Source organism: Ursus americanus, chromosome 6, assembly GCF_024610735.1.
Source record: "Ursus americanus isolate L20-20 chromosome 6, mUrsAme1.1.p, whole genome shotgun sequence".
NCBI classification, from domain to species: domain Eukaryota; kingdom Metazoa; phylum Chordata; class Mammalia; order Carnivora; family Ursidae; genus Ursus; species Ursus americanus.
Window position 1 is genome coordinate 53,141,723 of NC_142132.1, and position 15,633 is coordinate 53,157,355.

The following is a 15,633-nucleotide window of genomic DNA, read 5'->3' on the forward strand; positions in this document are numbered from 1 at the left end:
AGGCTTAAAAGATTATTAATACATATAAAATCTCTAATGTTGACTTATTCAATTACTAGTTTTCTTTTTGGACGACCTCTCCTCTTCCACCACACGTTTTTCCCCTCCCCGCCCATTCCCCCCCGTTCCCGTCCTCTCCCATTCACCGCGCCCCGCCCGCATCGCGTGCTCTCCTCCTCTCTCCTCGCCGCCTCCAGTCGCGCAGGCGCCCTGAGCCGCGCTGAGTCAGGCCGCGGGGAGAGCTCAGGCAGGCCTGGCCGGGGCGGAGTTTGCGCCTGCGCGGTGCACAGCTTCGGGGCGGGGCAGGTTTATAGCCGCAGAGGATCAGCTGACGCTCTGCATTGCAGACTGCGGAGTCGGGCGTCGCCATGTACACTCTCTTCCTCCTGGCCAGCCTTCTGGGCGCGGGTAAGCCCTGAGACCCCCCCCTAGTCTGGGGAAGGGGTTCCCCGCAGAACGCGGCCCACCGGACCTGGAGCAGTCCCGGGCGTCGCCCCTCGCTCCCCGTTGGGGTTGACGAGGGGCGCTTAGTGCGCAGGCGCGCGCGCAGCGCAGATACCTGCGGGGCGAAGGGGCTGTGGGAGGAGGCTGGGAGACTGGCCGCCTAGAAGCCCCCGGGCTGGCAGCTCAGGGCTGGGGTCGGGGCGAGTGGGCTAAGAGGGCGGGACTGGAGGAGTAGCGTTTCCCTCCGGGTTCGAATTGGTGCCGCCCCAGGCCTCTCAACATCTATGGGGGTGGGCCTGTAGGATGACCCCTCCTGCACCTGTGTTGTGCTTGTGCGGGGCGCACGTGATCGAGATGGACTGGAGCCCCATCCTAAGGGACACATTTTGGCTCTTGGCCTCAGTTGCCCTAGTTTTTAAGAAGGTTGAAGTTGCAGGAAGCACATAAGTATGTCATCTCTGTTGATGTTTATCTTTACCTGTATATTTACTCTTGATCCTACATCTTGAAGATAATACAGGGTTTTGTGCGGATAATTTTGCAGTGAAGTTCACGTTTCATCTCCTTTAAAAGGTCTTGCACAGCCGCTGGCCCGTTTTAGCCGCGGCCTTTATCTTGGGGGAAAATGTAAGTACGTGAGAAGCTGTGCACAGGAGTATTCTTACACTTGTTTGTTGCCCTGAAATAATAATGATGGCTATTAAAGTCGTTGCGGGCTATGAAGGCAACGGTTGGGAGCCAGCTGCATTGCCTTCCTGGAATTAGAAGGATCCCTCCTGCCCTCCCCATGTTACTGTGACCTTTCTCAGTTACTGTGCCCCAAACTCATGTCTTCACATCTTAAACCTCTTTTAAGTCATCATGGTAAAGGAAAATGAGTGAAGTTGAGTACTTATCAAACTTCTCTCGTTTTATAGTCGTGGAGCCAAATTTTAATTTCTATGCGGAGAGGATCCCAAGTCTGGGTTTTTTCAGGCGTTACAGCTTACTGAAAGGGAATAAACCGGATCGTTAGGGCCAGCCTGAGTTTATTTTTCTAGTTAACTGTAATTAGGGGCTAGCTTCCATTCTATTATGCAGCTATTCAGATTTTGATAATTAGTAATAAAGTGGATGGTGGGGTTGATGGAAAACCAAAGATACAGGCTACTTATAGGTGAAATAGATTTAAGATGTTTTTCTCATGTTAGAGCACCTCCCAAGAATGTGTCTTGACCTTAAACCACGCTCTTAAACTTGTTTTACTTGTATGCTGTGAAAGGTGATCTGCTTATAAACATTTTCGTTTTATAGTCAATGAAGAAAGTATTTCTCACTGGAGTTGATACTACTTGCTAGTCCATGGTCTATAGGATAAACTATTACTAGTCTCTAAATTTTCTGCACTGGTTGAGAACAATTTTTTATCCCTATCAAACAGTTGTTCTTATTGGCAGTGAGTCACTCCTCACAAGACCCTTAGGAATTCTGAATCACTCAGATCACCGGAAGGGGACTTGTTTCTTTTGAAGTGTAAAATCCTCCCGTGGTTTATTTGGAAGTACGGTTAACCAGAATATTGGGTTAACAAAGGGACCCTCTTCCCTTCCCTGAACACTTGAGTAAGTGGGAGTATGTTACAATTATAGGCCTTGTTCTAGCCTTGATACCGAGTTTGTTAGTGAACTTGCGTAGTGCCTGCAGCTGTCCTCTGCTCTCTGGGACGTGCTTCGAACTTGCCATTCCAGCATGGTACTGCCGTAGTACAGAGTGTCATCCTGAACCTAGAGATGCTTTGTTGTGTGTTTTAGTGACATCCTGGTGATTATAGAGACACTTGGTTTTGAGGGTTTTTGTGTTTTTGTTTTTTGGTTCATCCAGTGGTCCCTCCCTTTTCCCCACCTGATAAAGAAAGCAAAGTAATGGTATACTGAGAAAAATTGGAGGGCATCTAATCTAAACTCTTAAGGAATGAAGACACCGATGTGCCTCCAGAAGTGACTCTCCCAAATCACAGGCTGTTTACCGGGGAAGGCAGGATCAGAAACCAGGACTCCTGACTGTGCTTGCTCTTTCCATAGCCTTCCATCAACACTTAGCTTTTACAAACTGACTGGGTTGTAATTTATATACTGAAAACATACACTTTTTAAATGTACAGCTTGATGAGTTATCAAGAGTGAACGTTAACCACTGTAAGCAGCCCCCAGAGTCAAGGAACAGAGAGCATTAGTAGCCTCCAGAAGCCCCTGTGCCTCCCCCATTCACTACCCTGTTACACCTGCCCCAAAGGACACCACTTTGTTAGCTTCTAGCACTGCAGATGTAATAATAACTGTTTGTGAACTTTCTGCAAATGGAATCATTTGGTAAGGGCATACTGTTGGGTGACTCCTCTCACGGAAAAAGGCAGTGCCGGTGTTAATGAGGTGATACATGTAAAGCATGTGGCGTGGTTCCTGGGATGTAGTATGTGCTCGGTGAAGCTTAGGGGCCCTGTTACTGTCACTTGTGCGGTGGCTAACAAGTGAGTGCTGTGTGCCCAACAGTGAGGCAGGTAGGCTCTCTGGGGATGCTAGAATATATTACATATACACATATATTCATTTGATAGCTTATTTTTATGATGATTCAATACATGGATTTACGGCGCAGCCTTCTGAATATCAGCAGAACTTCCGTTCTCACCTGACAGGAGTTTTGGATAAATCCCATTTCTCAATTTTCAATCAATAATCAGTTTTATTCTGAAAGCATTAATGTAATTCACGAAGGGTTTATTTGTATAAACCAATCACAGATTTAGTAAGTGCTTGAATTGCAGTTGATAAGTTGTATCCAGTACATTTTTTATGAGTGGTTCTCTGAGTGGAAGTATATTGGGTTGAGTGGTGTGGATTTTTCTAGATCGGGGGAAAGAGAAGTTGTTCCTCCATTTTCTTGGTTTGTGAAACTGGGATGGTCAGGCTGGGGCTTGACTAGATGGGGAAGAGGGAGGATGGACAGGGTGCTGCTGACCGGGGAAAGCACCTAAGGAGGCATGGGAAGCTCTCTAAGCCAAGACCATGCCACTTGAGCAAGTGTGTGCCACAGACAGTCTTCTAGTATTCTGGGCATTCTAGATTACTGGATGCCAGGCTCAAAGCCTTGCTTTCTGGCTCCTATTTGGTTCTGCCACCAGGAAGGATTAGATTTTCTTTAAATCAGCAGAAGGGAATACTGATTATTTTACCATGCCTTTTTCTTTTCCCCCCTCAATAATTTTAAAATAATGGTGAAAAATACAGTGATTGGGATGAAGAATTTGGTTGTTGCAGAAGTACTAGTTGCTTTACTTTGTTGTTGTTCTGTGAAGTTCAGAAAATAGCTAGAATTATGTCCTTGAGTAATAATTATGTACCGAAAAATAATGTGTAGACTCCATGTTTTCTTTTGCAATTTGTAATTATAATGGGATTGAGAGGAAACTGGAAAAGAATTTTATCATGTCGCTGAGAGCTGTGGGCAAGTTACAGTGTCCTTTCCATCTGCAAAATAGGGTTACTGATCATTCCTATCTAATAAGGTTGCTGTGAAGCTTTTTAGTATTTTGCTGTACAGAGGGCGTAGGTAGCAGGTACTGTAAGGTTGGCTGCTGTACCACAAATAAAAACTGTCATGTCTGTCGGCGTCCTTGTTGTATCTGCACAAGTGACTCTCCTCTGCCCTTGACTTTGTGATATCTCTTAACTTCTTTCATTTCAAAAATCTTAAATTTAATAAAAGCATTACATTGACTTATAAGTGTGTGCACTGTTTGTAATTACTGGGTCAAGAAAACCAAACCAGGATAGGCAGTCAGCAGTTAGGAGGGGGTGGGAGTCAACTCTAGTTAGCCAGACTTGGTTTCGGATGAGATCAGCCTTTATCAGCAGCCTAGCAGATCAGGGCCACGTCCTGGTAATCTGAGTTATTCCTATTCTGGGGCTGTTGTTACTAACCGTGGTACCTGTTTTAAGTCCCCTCATCTGGTTTCTCCATCCAGAAATGGGGGTGAACTGTTGAGATAATGGCTGCACACAGTGAACAAGTCCAAGAGTGTAAAAATTAGGGCAAAAGTGTATTTCCTTCCCACCACTGTCCCCCAGGCCTTTCCCAGAGACAGCCTGGTACCAGTTCCTTTGGGAGCCTTCCAGAGAAACATATAATTGACAGTGTGTGGGATATCCCCCTTCTCTCTTTTTTTTTTTAAACCGCAAATGGTGGCATATTACACCAGCTTGGTCTTTTTTCACACATTGTAGACCTCCAAAAAAGTGGAAGAATAATTATATTGAGCACCCATGTATGCAGTACCCAGTTAAGAAACAGGGCCTAACATGGATGTGAGGGCGATCTGGCCACGACATCTGTTACCCCATTGATCTCCACGGTTGATTCGGCTGATCTGGCTGGCTAGGCGGGTGTCCCCTCCCTCACTGCTCCATGTGTGTCCCTCCCGAAGCTGCGCGCTCGGTCGAAGAGGACAACCTTCCCCGATAGAGGAGGACCGTTCTTCAGTCAAGGGTATACGAGTAGCTGCGCTCCCCTACTGGAACCTCCAAACAGGCTCTCAAGAAACAGGGCCTAACAAGCCCCCCTCCCTTTGTAAATAACCACCTTCCTGGGCTTGGTGTTTATCATTCCTCTGCAGGTCTTTATCCTCTCAAACATGGAAGTGTGACCTTCTGTGTATGCTGTTACATTGGGTATTTTTTTTTCCTTAATTTTTATTCATTTAGTTGCCAGAGAGCAATGGGGGAGGGGGAGAGAGAAGAGGAGAGGGGGGAGCTCGAGGTCCTGTGCACAAGCAGTGGGAGCTGCAGGCAGAGGGAGAAGCAGGCTCCCTGCTGAGCAAGGAGCCTGATGCAGGACTTGATCCTGGGATCAGGACCCAAGCGAAAGGCAGATGCTTAACTGACTGAGCCACCCAGGCATCCCTTGTATTGGGTATTTTGTGCAAATATTGTGTGTATTCTTGGGTTAATTTTTTTCTTTTGGCTAGTGAGGTTCATTGATGTCCATAACGTGTAGATCTTTTCACTGTAGTATAGTATTTCGTTTATGTCCGACTTCGTTGCTAGGCATTTAGATTATTTCTAGCTTTGTTTTTCTCTTAAACTGCTTCTATTCAGTTCTTGTGCACATGAACAGACCTTTCTCTAGGGGGTATACCTAGGAATGGACTTGCTAAGCTGTAGACTGTAAACTTTGCCATTTTTATAAAAGAGTGAATAGGTTTGCATTCTTCTTTAATTTATACCTTAGAGGCCATTTCATGCCTAGTACGGATAGATCTGTCTTTTAAAATTTGGAATAATTTGAGATTTACAGAAAAATTGAAAAGATAGTGTGGTGAGTTCCTGTATACCCTTCTCCCAGCTTCCTGTACTGTTAACTCTTGTATATCCACTGTATATTTGCCAAAAGTAAGGAGTGAACATCGGGACAGTGTTGTTAACTACACTGCAAACTTGATGGGGCCTTTACCAATGTTCCCACTGATCTCATGTTTCTGTTCCGGGATCGAGTCCAGGGTTCCACATTGCATTTAGTTGTGGTGTCTTAATCTCCTCCCACCTCCCAGCTGTTGAAAAAACAGTCGCAGAGGATTTCATTGTATGCATGTATCAGTTTAGTTAACCTCATCGATGGACATCTTTTTTTTTTTTTTCCAGAAAAAGTGCTGTGAATCCTAATGACACTTCTAAATTTTAAAATTTAATCCTGGCCATATTTGGACAGCACTGCTTTTGAAAAGGAAGTATTTACTTTAAGGGGGATTTCATAAATTAGATTGAAGGCGATACTATAGAAAGTTCTTTTGGCCAGTCTTCGGGGTGACACTTACTACAGTAAAGAAAAAAAAAACTTCCTTTACCAGTGGTGATGGGGTGCTGTCCTGCAAGTGTAGGCATCGATACCAGAGGGTCACATGGCCTCCTGTCTCACAAGGATTAAAACCCAAGGTTTGTCTTGCAGGGTTGCATGTTATCTGGCTTTTGGCTGCCTTTCAGAGCTCTTCTCCCTCTTCCTCCCATTTCCAGCCTCTGGTGCCCTGTTTATCCTCCGAGCCTTTGCATTCTGTGTGCCACCTGTCTGGAACATTTTCCTCCTGAGATGATCCCCGTGCATTCCTCCCTCCACTCAGTTGTCTGCTCCGTTGTTGCCTCATCCGAATTCCCCACTGCTCCATCTAAATGGCCATGCTGTCCTGCCCTAGTCTTGTTCTTCATTTGACTTGGCCTCATGTGTCTTCATAGCACTCACCGCTACCTGACATTCTGTGCTATGTGTATTTGCAGTTGGTCTGTCTGCAGTGTGTGTGTGACTGTGCTCGGCCCCTACTAGGCGCTCAGTGTTGCTAAATGGTGGTGTGAGGTGCTGCCAAGTGGACTTCAGCCCAGGCAGATTACTGTGCCTGAAACTTCAGTGTGGATAGTGCCAAGTCTTTATCACAAATAAAAAAAACATTGTATTTACTGAAAGCCGTTTTAAGATTTTGTGTCTTGGAGTTGACAAATCGGCAGTGACTTTGAGCTCAGGTGAAGTGTCGACCATTATAATAGTTTCTACATCCAGATTAGAGGGACCCATAAGACTGTTGGAGAGGGTTTTCTGTAGGCGGTAGAGACATTAGGAGTCTAACAGAACTTAGATACTCTGGTGGCTGTGATTTGTGGTGAATCTGAAAAGGGAACCAGCTATAATTTGAGAAGTTATTTCCCTTCCGTTGGGTTTCACAAATTGGCTCTTCGTAAATGGTGGCTCTAAAGCTTTTTCGTCTCCCCATCCTTATATACTCATGAGTTGAGGGACCCCAAAGAGCTTTTGTTGATGTGGGCCCTAGCTATTGATATTTACCATCTTATCAGTTAAGCTGACAATTTAAAAAATAATCTTTTAGAAATGGTAAGCATTACATAATTTTAGTGAAAAATAACGTTTCTTAAACACGGACATATTAAGTGAGAAGAATGGCTTGTTTGACATTTTTGCAGTTTTTCTAACACCTGGCTGGATTGTCTGCTGTGTCTGCATGCGGTGTGCTGCTGTGTCACGTGCCATATGCCTCTGGAAAAACTCCACCGCACATGTCGGACTGAATAAGTGAAAAAGGCAGCTAATGCCTTGGTATTACTATTATGAGAATTTTGACCTCCTGGATGCCCTGAAGGAATCTCCGGGACCTTCAGGGTTCTCTGGATCACACTTTGAGAACCACTGGTTATATAGCTGCTTTGCAGGAGCTACAGGCATCATAATTACCACTTACTTGAGAGTTTGTGTATCCAGTACTGTTCTGAGTGCTTTTTGCTTCACATTGGTTTAATCCTCACAACAGCCCTCTGAGGTGAGAGCAGCGGAATCAGAATGCTGGGGCATCCTGATATCCTGCCCTAATCTGTGCCGTGGTCTGAAGTTTAGATCTTGGCATTTCAAATGAAGGGCTGTATTCCTTTTATTGACGAAGGTGAGTCAGAAGTGCCATACATAGTTGACATATTTACACGTATCTGAAACTTTCTAATGATCCTGTGGGACAGGCCCAGAGCACTGTACTTCTGTATTAGTGGGGTTTGCATGAGATCCTTTTTTAGCATACTATTGCCTTCTCCAGGTGTGCTGAGACCACCCAGCCTGTTAGCAGGGATGGGGTAGAACCCATGGTGGCTTCTAGGTGACTGAGTTGACTTTGCAGCACCTGGGCCGGGACTAGGACTGTTGACGTCTGCCTGGACCTGTTCACCTGACTGGACCCTGGGCAGTCCGGCCAGGGGTTCATTTCTTCATGGTCCAGTTGTGGCGGCATCCTGTCTAAGGTGATTGAAGTTCATCTCTGATCACCACCTGATAGGTTGACACTCAGAAGAAGAGCTTTCTTTGTAGCAGTTTATGTTGCATTGAAGTGCTCTTGAATGAACTAGATAGGAATTTCTCTTCCCCAAATTAATTATGCCACATTGCATCACTCTTGTGCAAGGTTTGAGGATTGCACTCTTGTCCCTTGGTGTTTCAGTTGATTGCACAAGCCGATTTGCCTGACCACTCTCTTGCCTTCTCCACGTAGATCAGTTTTTTGTCCTTTTTTTTTTTTTTTTAAATATTTTATTTATTTGTCAGAGAGAGAGAGCGCACAAGCAGGGAGTGCGGCAGGCCGAGGGAGAAGCAGGAGCCCGATGTGCGATTCGATCCTAGGACCCTGGGATCATAACCTGAGCTGAAGGCAGACCCTCAACTGACCGAGCCACCCAGGTGTCCCGATCAGTTTTTTGTCCTGGAATGATCTTACTTGTGAGAAAAATTAAGGAGCAAGAGGAGGGAAAAATTGAGGGAGAGGAGAAACAGGGAAGAACCTTTGTCTTAGATAACAGAACTAATAGCTTATTGGGGCCAGAGGTGATGGGATGTCAGCCAGGCGAGCTCCAGAACTTTATCGCTATAGTTTCCTTTTGTGATAAGAGGAATTTTTGGACCTTACTTCCTTCAGATCAAGGCAGACCTTGGAGCATATGCTATTCTGAATGATGAAATGGGCAGTGTTTTTATTTGGCTCCGCAGAATGCTTCCCAAAACAGGATCCTCTAAAGAGGAGACAGGTGCTCCTTGCCGTAGAAGCCAGCTTTTGGATGGAGCAGTCAGTGTTGAGTGGATTGCTTTAATTTCCTGCAGGACCCAAGAACCTGAGTTCTGAGAAATGTCTTGAGTGCAGGGAGCCTGAGGTATTTGCTGCCCCTCCCCGGGGCTTAGCCTCTCCTGGTTTCCTAGCAGCCTGCCTGTTGCCATGGTGCTCCATTTCCCAGGCGGCAGATCCGTTGCCCGGTGGAATGTCTCCTCGGATCACTGGTGCTGCGAAGCTGCTTGCATTTTCTGTTACCCTTTTTTTGGTAACTAGACTCTGAACAGTATTTAGCATATGTTACCTAAGATATTTACAAGGAAAAACAATGGCTAAAATAATAAGACTGTTTTAACAAATGGAGCATAAGCTACATCTTCTTGGAAAGGTTGTCCCCTTCATTCTGAGAGTGTTTTTGAAAACCTTCGGTGATTAAGTTACGTATGAAGACTTAAAATATCCTTAGTGGAATCCTTTGGGGCTCTTCTGGTGAGTGAGGTAGATGATGAAGCTGGTATTTAGTTAGGCTTAGGTTTGACTGCAGACAACAGAGACCTAGAATAGTTTGGCTTAAATATAATAGAACTGCCCCTGTCCTTCCACAGGAAGTGCAGGAGCCAGACAGTCCAGGGCTAGTGTGGTGGTTCTACTTCCAGAAGCACTGAGAGACTGCATCCTTGAGGTCTAGCCCCTTTCTTCATGAGTGCTAAAGATCCAGCCGTCACGCTTGTCTTTCAAGGCCGGAATGTGGTTTCACGGCCAGACCCCGCTACAAGGGAGACTGGGAAATGTAGTTTTTAAATCTTGGCAGCCATGTGTGTAGCTAAAAATCTGTGCTTCTGCTCCCATGAAGGGAGTGGAGAATGGATATAGGGAACAATTTGTGGTCTCGTAACCAAACCCAAGTTCCTCTCTTGGGTGTGCAACAAAGCCAGTCTCTGAGACATCAGGTTTGCAGCAAGGGAAGCGTTTATTTGAAAGCCAGCCAAACAAGGAGAGGAGAGGGCAAGCCTCAGATCCTCCTCCCTGAAGGGGGACAGAACAAGTTTTATAATCAGGGGTTGAGATTACGTATGTGTATTGATGAAAAGGGTGGGGAAACAGGACTGTTCATGAGGAAAGGTGGAACATGTACGTTGAGCAAGCACGTATGTGACCTCTCCCATGTTCACTTTGGGGTGGGGACGTAAAATTAAAATGAGGCCAAATTGGGGTCCTGCCATCATCATCTTAAGTAGAGGGGCTATGTGGATGCTCTGAGAGCCCCTATAAACTGGATGGGGTTTTGGGCTCCTATCTCAGGTAAGGAATGCAGGGTCTTGCTTGCTCGTAGGCTGAAATCTTATCAGTAACCTTGAGCCCAGGCCTCTGCAGGGACAGCTAGTGGATTTGTTAGTGGGGTCTGAAAAGAAACAACAGCCGATTAGGGAGAAACAGGTCTGTGAAAAAACAAGCTTTAAATCCTCATAGTTTCAGCCTCTTTAACCCTGTAGGATACAGTTTCAGTTTCTGCCATATTGGGCAGTAATAATTGTTCCCTGAAACTGGTGGGTAATGTTTAACTTTTTTCTGATTTGGAAGGTAACATGGGAAGAAATTGTACCACGATAATACAAATCAGAACGTGAACGCTTTCCACTGGTGGTTCTTCCCTCAAGTCCATCATTAACAGTTAGGTGCACAATTAACTGAGCTTTGTAGATACCCGGCACTCTGTCCTTCCTCTGCTTTCTCATTGATTTTCACAGAATTCCCGAGAAAGGGGCGCTCTTTTTTCCATATTTTGCAGGTGATTGTGGCATAAGTAGTTGTCCAGGTCTTGGCATTAATCGCTAGCAGAGCAGGGGTTTCAGTCAGGCCAGTGTTCCCCCCAGCACCCAGGGCAGCCATCATTTTGTCATATTGCCTCCTCGTCCTTCCCGAAAAGGAAAGGTTTGGAGGGGGCTTTTATGAAAAAGGTGGGTTCCAGAAAGAATTTGAACTATGACAACTATATCAGGATTGGAGGCAAAGAAGCCCCTAGCTCCAGTGTCATGAATTATTGAGAGCATTTTGTCTGTGGTGTTGTTAGTGCCTTGCTGGGCCCCTCTCATTCTTGCTCATGCAAACCTCTTGTGTAGCACCTGTGTACATAGTGTCGACTCCTGGGCTTCTGCGTGGAGCCTGTGTTCCACTCTGCGTGACTAGCATTTGGGACATAACTCTTTAGGTCTTTAAGCTGCCAGTGAAGTACTTGATGAAATGCAGAGTAAACAGACACAACAGCCTGGATTCCACTATTTGTGGGAGCACCTGTTTTGGGCAGGAAGTGGATCAGAGAAAGTCCTGCTGTTGCTACTACAGGTGGTGATGAGGATGATGATAGCACTTGACTTCTGTAGTCCTGCCTTGTGTTTTACGAATACTGGTTACTTTTATGAACTTCTAGGAGTACTAGTAATAGGCCCATTTTGCAGATTGGAAGATTGAAGTTGTCAGGTCACCTGACTAGAATTGGTGAGCTGTGATCTGAGCCCTTGACGGTCTGATTTCAAAGCCAGTCTGGTAGGGAGTCGAGATATGTGGATAAATCAAAGTGCCAGAGCGAGGCTGGCAAAGGCGTGATGGCTGAGAGATGTAATCATTCTGGCAGTTGAAAGTGCATAATGATGTCGTCTTGATTCTCAGCAACGTTCCAGTGACCCCAGTAGCTGCATCTTCATTTTACAGATGGAGAGCAAGCTCAGGACAGTGAGTAGCTGAAGGTCATTTATTTGGGTGGGACGTGGAGGCAGATCTTGTTTTGTTTCGCTTTGTTTTTTTTTTCAATTTCCCACATTTGAAAAACATTTACTTTAGATGGTGGGTCACCTACCTTGGAGGTCTCATTTTCCAAGTGCAAGGGTTACTTTCTTTTTGCAAGAGGTCATCACACCTAAAACAACGTGGCTCTAGTGAGCTCTCCCTGCCTTCCAGGCCCACTGAGGTTTTTGTCTAGAGGCAAGAGCTGCCGCAAACCCATTTCTGGTCCAGCTCATGGCCGCCGTTCTTAGTAAAGGAAGATTGCATTACAGCCTCTTTGTTATAAATGACCTACATGTGGGTCCTTTAGAACATGTCTGCTTTCAGGGGCGCCTGGGTGGCACAGCGGTTAAGCGCCTGCCTTCGGCTCAGGGCGTGATCCTGACATTGTGGGATCGAGCCCCACATCAGGCTCCTCCGCTAGGAGCCTGCTTCTTCCTCTCCCACTCCCCCTGCTTGTGTTCCCTCTCTCGCTGGCTGTCTCTATCTCTGTCAAATAAATAAATAAAATCTTAAAAAAAAAAAAAAAAAGAACATGTCTGTTTTCTTTTAGGCCTGGGGAGTAAAAAGGGAACACACTGCACCCATTCCTTTGCTAAGAAAATACAATTGAAGTTCTTGGTCTTAGAAAACAACACAAAGCCTGTCTTTCCTTAATAAAAGGAAACTTGCCCGAAGGGTTTTAGTGTCTCTGAAGGGATGATTTCTGTAATCTCAGTTTACCAGTGTGTTGTCATTGAGGGCTCAAGTGGCAGGCCTTGGAACCCAGAGGGGTAGTGCCTGGTTCGCCCTGAGGAGTGTTTGTGCCTTAACATATTTAATTAGAACTCTCCAAGGGGTCAGGCACATGTTTTCTAAGAACTTTCTTAGAGTTCAGCATATTGCCTCAAAAGAAGGAAGTTGGTGTTTGGGGGCAGAGTGTGGGAGAATGAGAATAGAGATGAAAGCTTTGCTGGGAGCATGTTTCGAGAAACAACTCATCAGAAAGTGGCTTAGGGTAATTTTTATATGTTGGTTATGTATACCCACTGAAAATGTCGTTTGCCTCATTGTTACGGGAGTGAAGATGTGTGGCCCCTAAGAGGGCTTTTAGCGCTGCTCACCACGCAGGATCTCTCACACAGAATTCCTTGTAGGTTGGGCATTTTGTTTCTGTGTGGTTGCTTCTGCTTTTGGAGAGGTCATCATCTGATGAGGCAGCTCACTCCCTCTTTATGACCCTGCGGACGGCCCGTGCCTCGAGCTGTGGTCTGTTTGCCTTGGCCTCTACCCATTGCTCTCAGGTCTGGGTCTGAAACCTCACACAGCAGATCCGCTCCGTTGTGATAGGTGGAAGGCATCCTTTCCCTATGAAGATGGCAGTTTCTCTGAAACACTGTCTCTCCCAGCTGAACACCTCCAGTCTTCTAAGGGTCTCGGGAATGGTGTCACGTGCCCTCACCTTTCCGACCTGCTGTGCTTGGCACTGACTCGGGGAAGCAAAGCAGGTGTGTTCTGCCCTTCCTGAGGCTTGAGCACCACTGCCCCTCCGCGGGCTTGTGTTCACATTTGGTTTTTTTTTATTTTCATTATGATTTTTTTTAGATTTTACTTCTTTATTTGACAGAGAGAGAGAGAGAGAGAGCCCACAAGCAGGGCTCACAGCAGGCAGAGGGAGAGAGAGAAGCAGGCTCCCCGCTGAGCAGAGAGCCTGATGTGGGGAATCCATTCCAGACCCTGGGATCACAACCTGAGCCAAAGGCAGGTGCCCCTCGTGTTTACATTTAAGTTTAACCCTGTGAGTTTCATTTTTCTAGCTGTCCTTTTAGAATCTTTCTGGTAGCTTCTCTTTCATCCCGTTGCTACCACTTTTTGCTTGGAATTTTTGGTATGAGCTTTCCATTCGAGTCAGGTGCCCCATCATCTGAATCCCCCCCCCCCCTTTTCAGTTCTCCCACATCATGCCTGGGTTTTTAAGACCATAGCATGAGCTATTGCCCATGGTGATTTTTCACATAGGGACTAGTGTGCCAGATGAGATCTTCTCATTGGGCCTGAGGTCTGTCATTGCAGCCTGGCTCCTGAGAAGACAAAGATTTCTCTCCTTTGGAATGTTGAGGAATTCCCTTTCCCCCTCTCAGCCAGTCTTTTGTATTTCTGTCTTGCAGGGGCCAGTTCAGATTTCATTTTGAAGAAGCCTCCTCCAGCTGCCCCTGTGCAGCTAGTCTTTTTGCTGCTCCAGGACTTGTCATCGGCCCGTTTCTGTTAACATACCACCATTTCTTCGGGGTCTGTCCCTCCCACCCGTGGAGTCAGAGAGCCCAAGTCTGTCCACTTTTCTCTGCTGCCTGAGCGCAGTGTTCTTGGCCCAGTCAGTGGAGTTTGGTAATCACGCCTTCTTAGTTGTTTTCCCACTTGGGTGGAGAAAACCTATGTTTGCTTTTAGAGCCAGCCTTTAGTCCTCAGCTGGGGTCCCTGGACAGGGGTAGTGTCTGCGAGCTCCCTGAAATGGCGTGAGGGTGTTGTGTATTTAATACATTTTCCAGGAAAAGGATTCGCGTCTCAGAGTGTTCTGATCCCACCGTTTGGTTCCCTCACAGGGCATCAGGTCCTGAAATAAGCCCCTGAGCCGTCCCCGGGTAGCTCACTGGCATCACCCACGCTTGTGTGTCAGCCTCACGTTACGGATCCTGAGGACACACAGTTGTTTCTGTTCATAGACATTGGGTCATTTTAGGATATCAGATTTGTTGTATACCACAGACTATTTTTATAATAGGCACCTTTAAAAATTTGGCTTTAGGTCGGAGGACCATGGGAGTGTCTTACTGAGAATTTAATTTCTAGGAGCTGGGAGTTTAGTTTATTTCCCAGTGTCCATGAAATGTTCTAGATTTGACTTTGAGGATTTCATAGGTCTACCAGCTTGGCCACCATGCATAAATTCCTTTTACTTGTGAAAGTTCTGAGGTGGGCCATGGAGTGACAGTAACTGTTGGGATTGTGGAATGACTTGGGTGTTTGTTAGCTGGACTAACCTCAGATAACCAGCTACCCAAGACTACTTTTAGGCTAGAACAGTTTGGCCAAAGCTGGTAACAAAGTCATTATTGTACGTGATTACTGTTCCAAGTTCCTTGAAGGAGTAAATAAGCTACAAAGTATTCTTGCTTCGTGGGCCTCTGATAGTGCATCCTGTTCCTGAAACTTGATGGATTTTCGTCCTTGTAGCCAATTCGTGACTGGGATGGTTGGAGAAAAACCCCGGATCAAAGTTCTAGTTCACTGTTACTTGTGAGAATGGAGGATGGTGGTCAGGCCTTATGTAGGGAGGGCTGCTCCCTGGCCCTGCCTGTCTCTCTGAATCCTGTCTGGCTCTCATCTGTTGATGTCTAACCTCTTCTGGCTTCCCTTTGTATCTCTGTGCATTCTTTTGCCTAGAGACTCATTTTGTAGCTTCCTGTTATTTTTCCGGCATATTTTCTCCCAATTGGAGGTAGAACCAGTTGGTGTATCTTGGGTGCTTTTCAGGATCCCTAGGGCCCAGTGCATGGAAGGAGCACGGGAGGTGCTGCTGGAACCTGTTGGTTATGTGTGCTGTCTTTGTGGACCCCCCCCCCCCCACTTCCCAGAGCCCTTACCCTTGTGACACAATTGTTGCCCCCTCTCCTTTACCCGGACCTACAGCTCAGGGCTGGCCCCAGCCTCGCTTGGCTACATTACGGGTGCTAAACTTCTGTGAACCATCTGGGGATTAGTATGTACTGTTGAATCTGCTGCATGTTTCCGCCTGGAAACCAGGATCCAAGCCA

General features: G+C 46.2%; 1 protein-coding gene across 1 annotated transcript in view; it reads left to right on the plus strand.

Annotated features, from left to right (window-relative positions):
- The first annotated feature begins 262 nt into the window (after positions 1-262).
- PSAP (prosaposin) overlaps positions 263-15,633 on the plus strand; it is a 32,587-nt gene continuing 17,216 nt past the window's right edge. Inside the window, exon 1 of the mRNA XM_045783606.2 lies at positions 263-408. Within this exon, the coding sequence (XP_045639562.1) occupies positions 369-408 (40 nt within the window). The 5' untranslated portion in view covers positions 263-368. The remainder of the gene's footprint in view (positions 409-15,633) is intronic.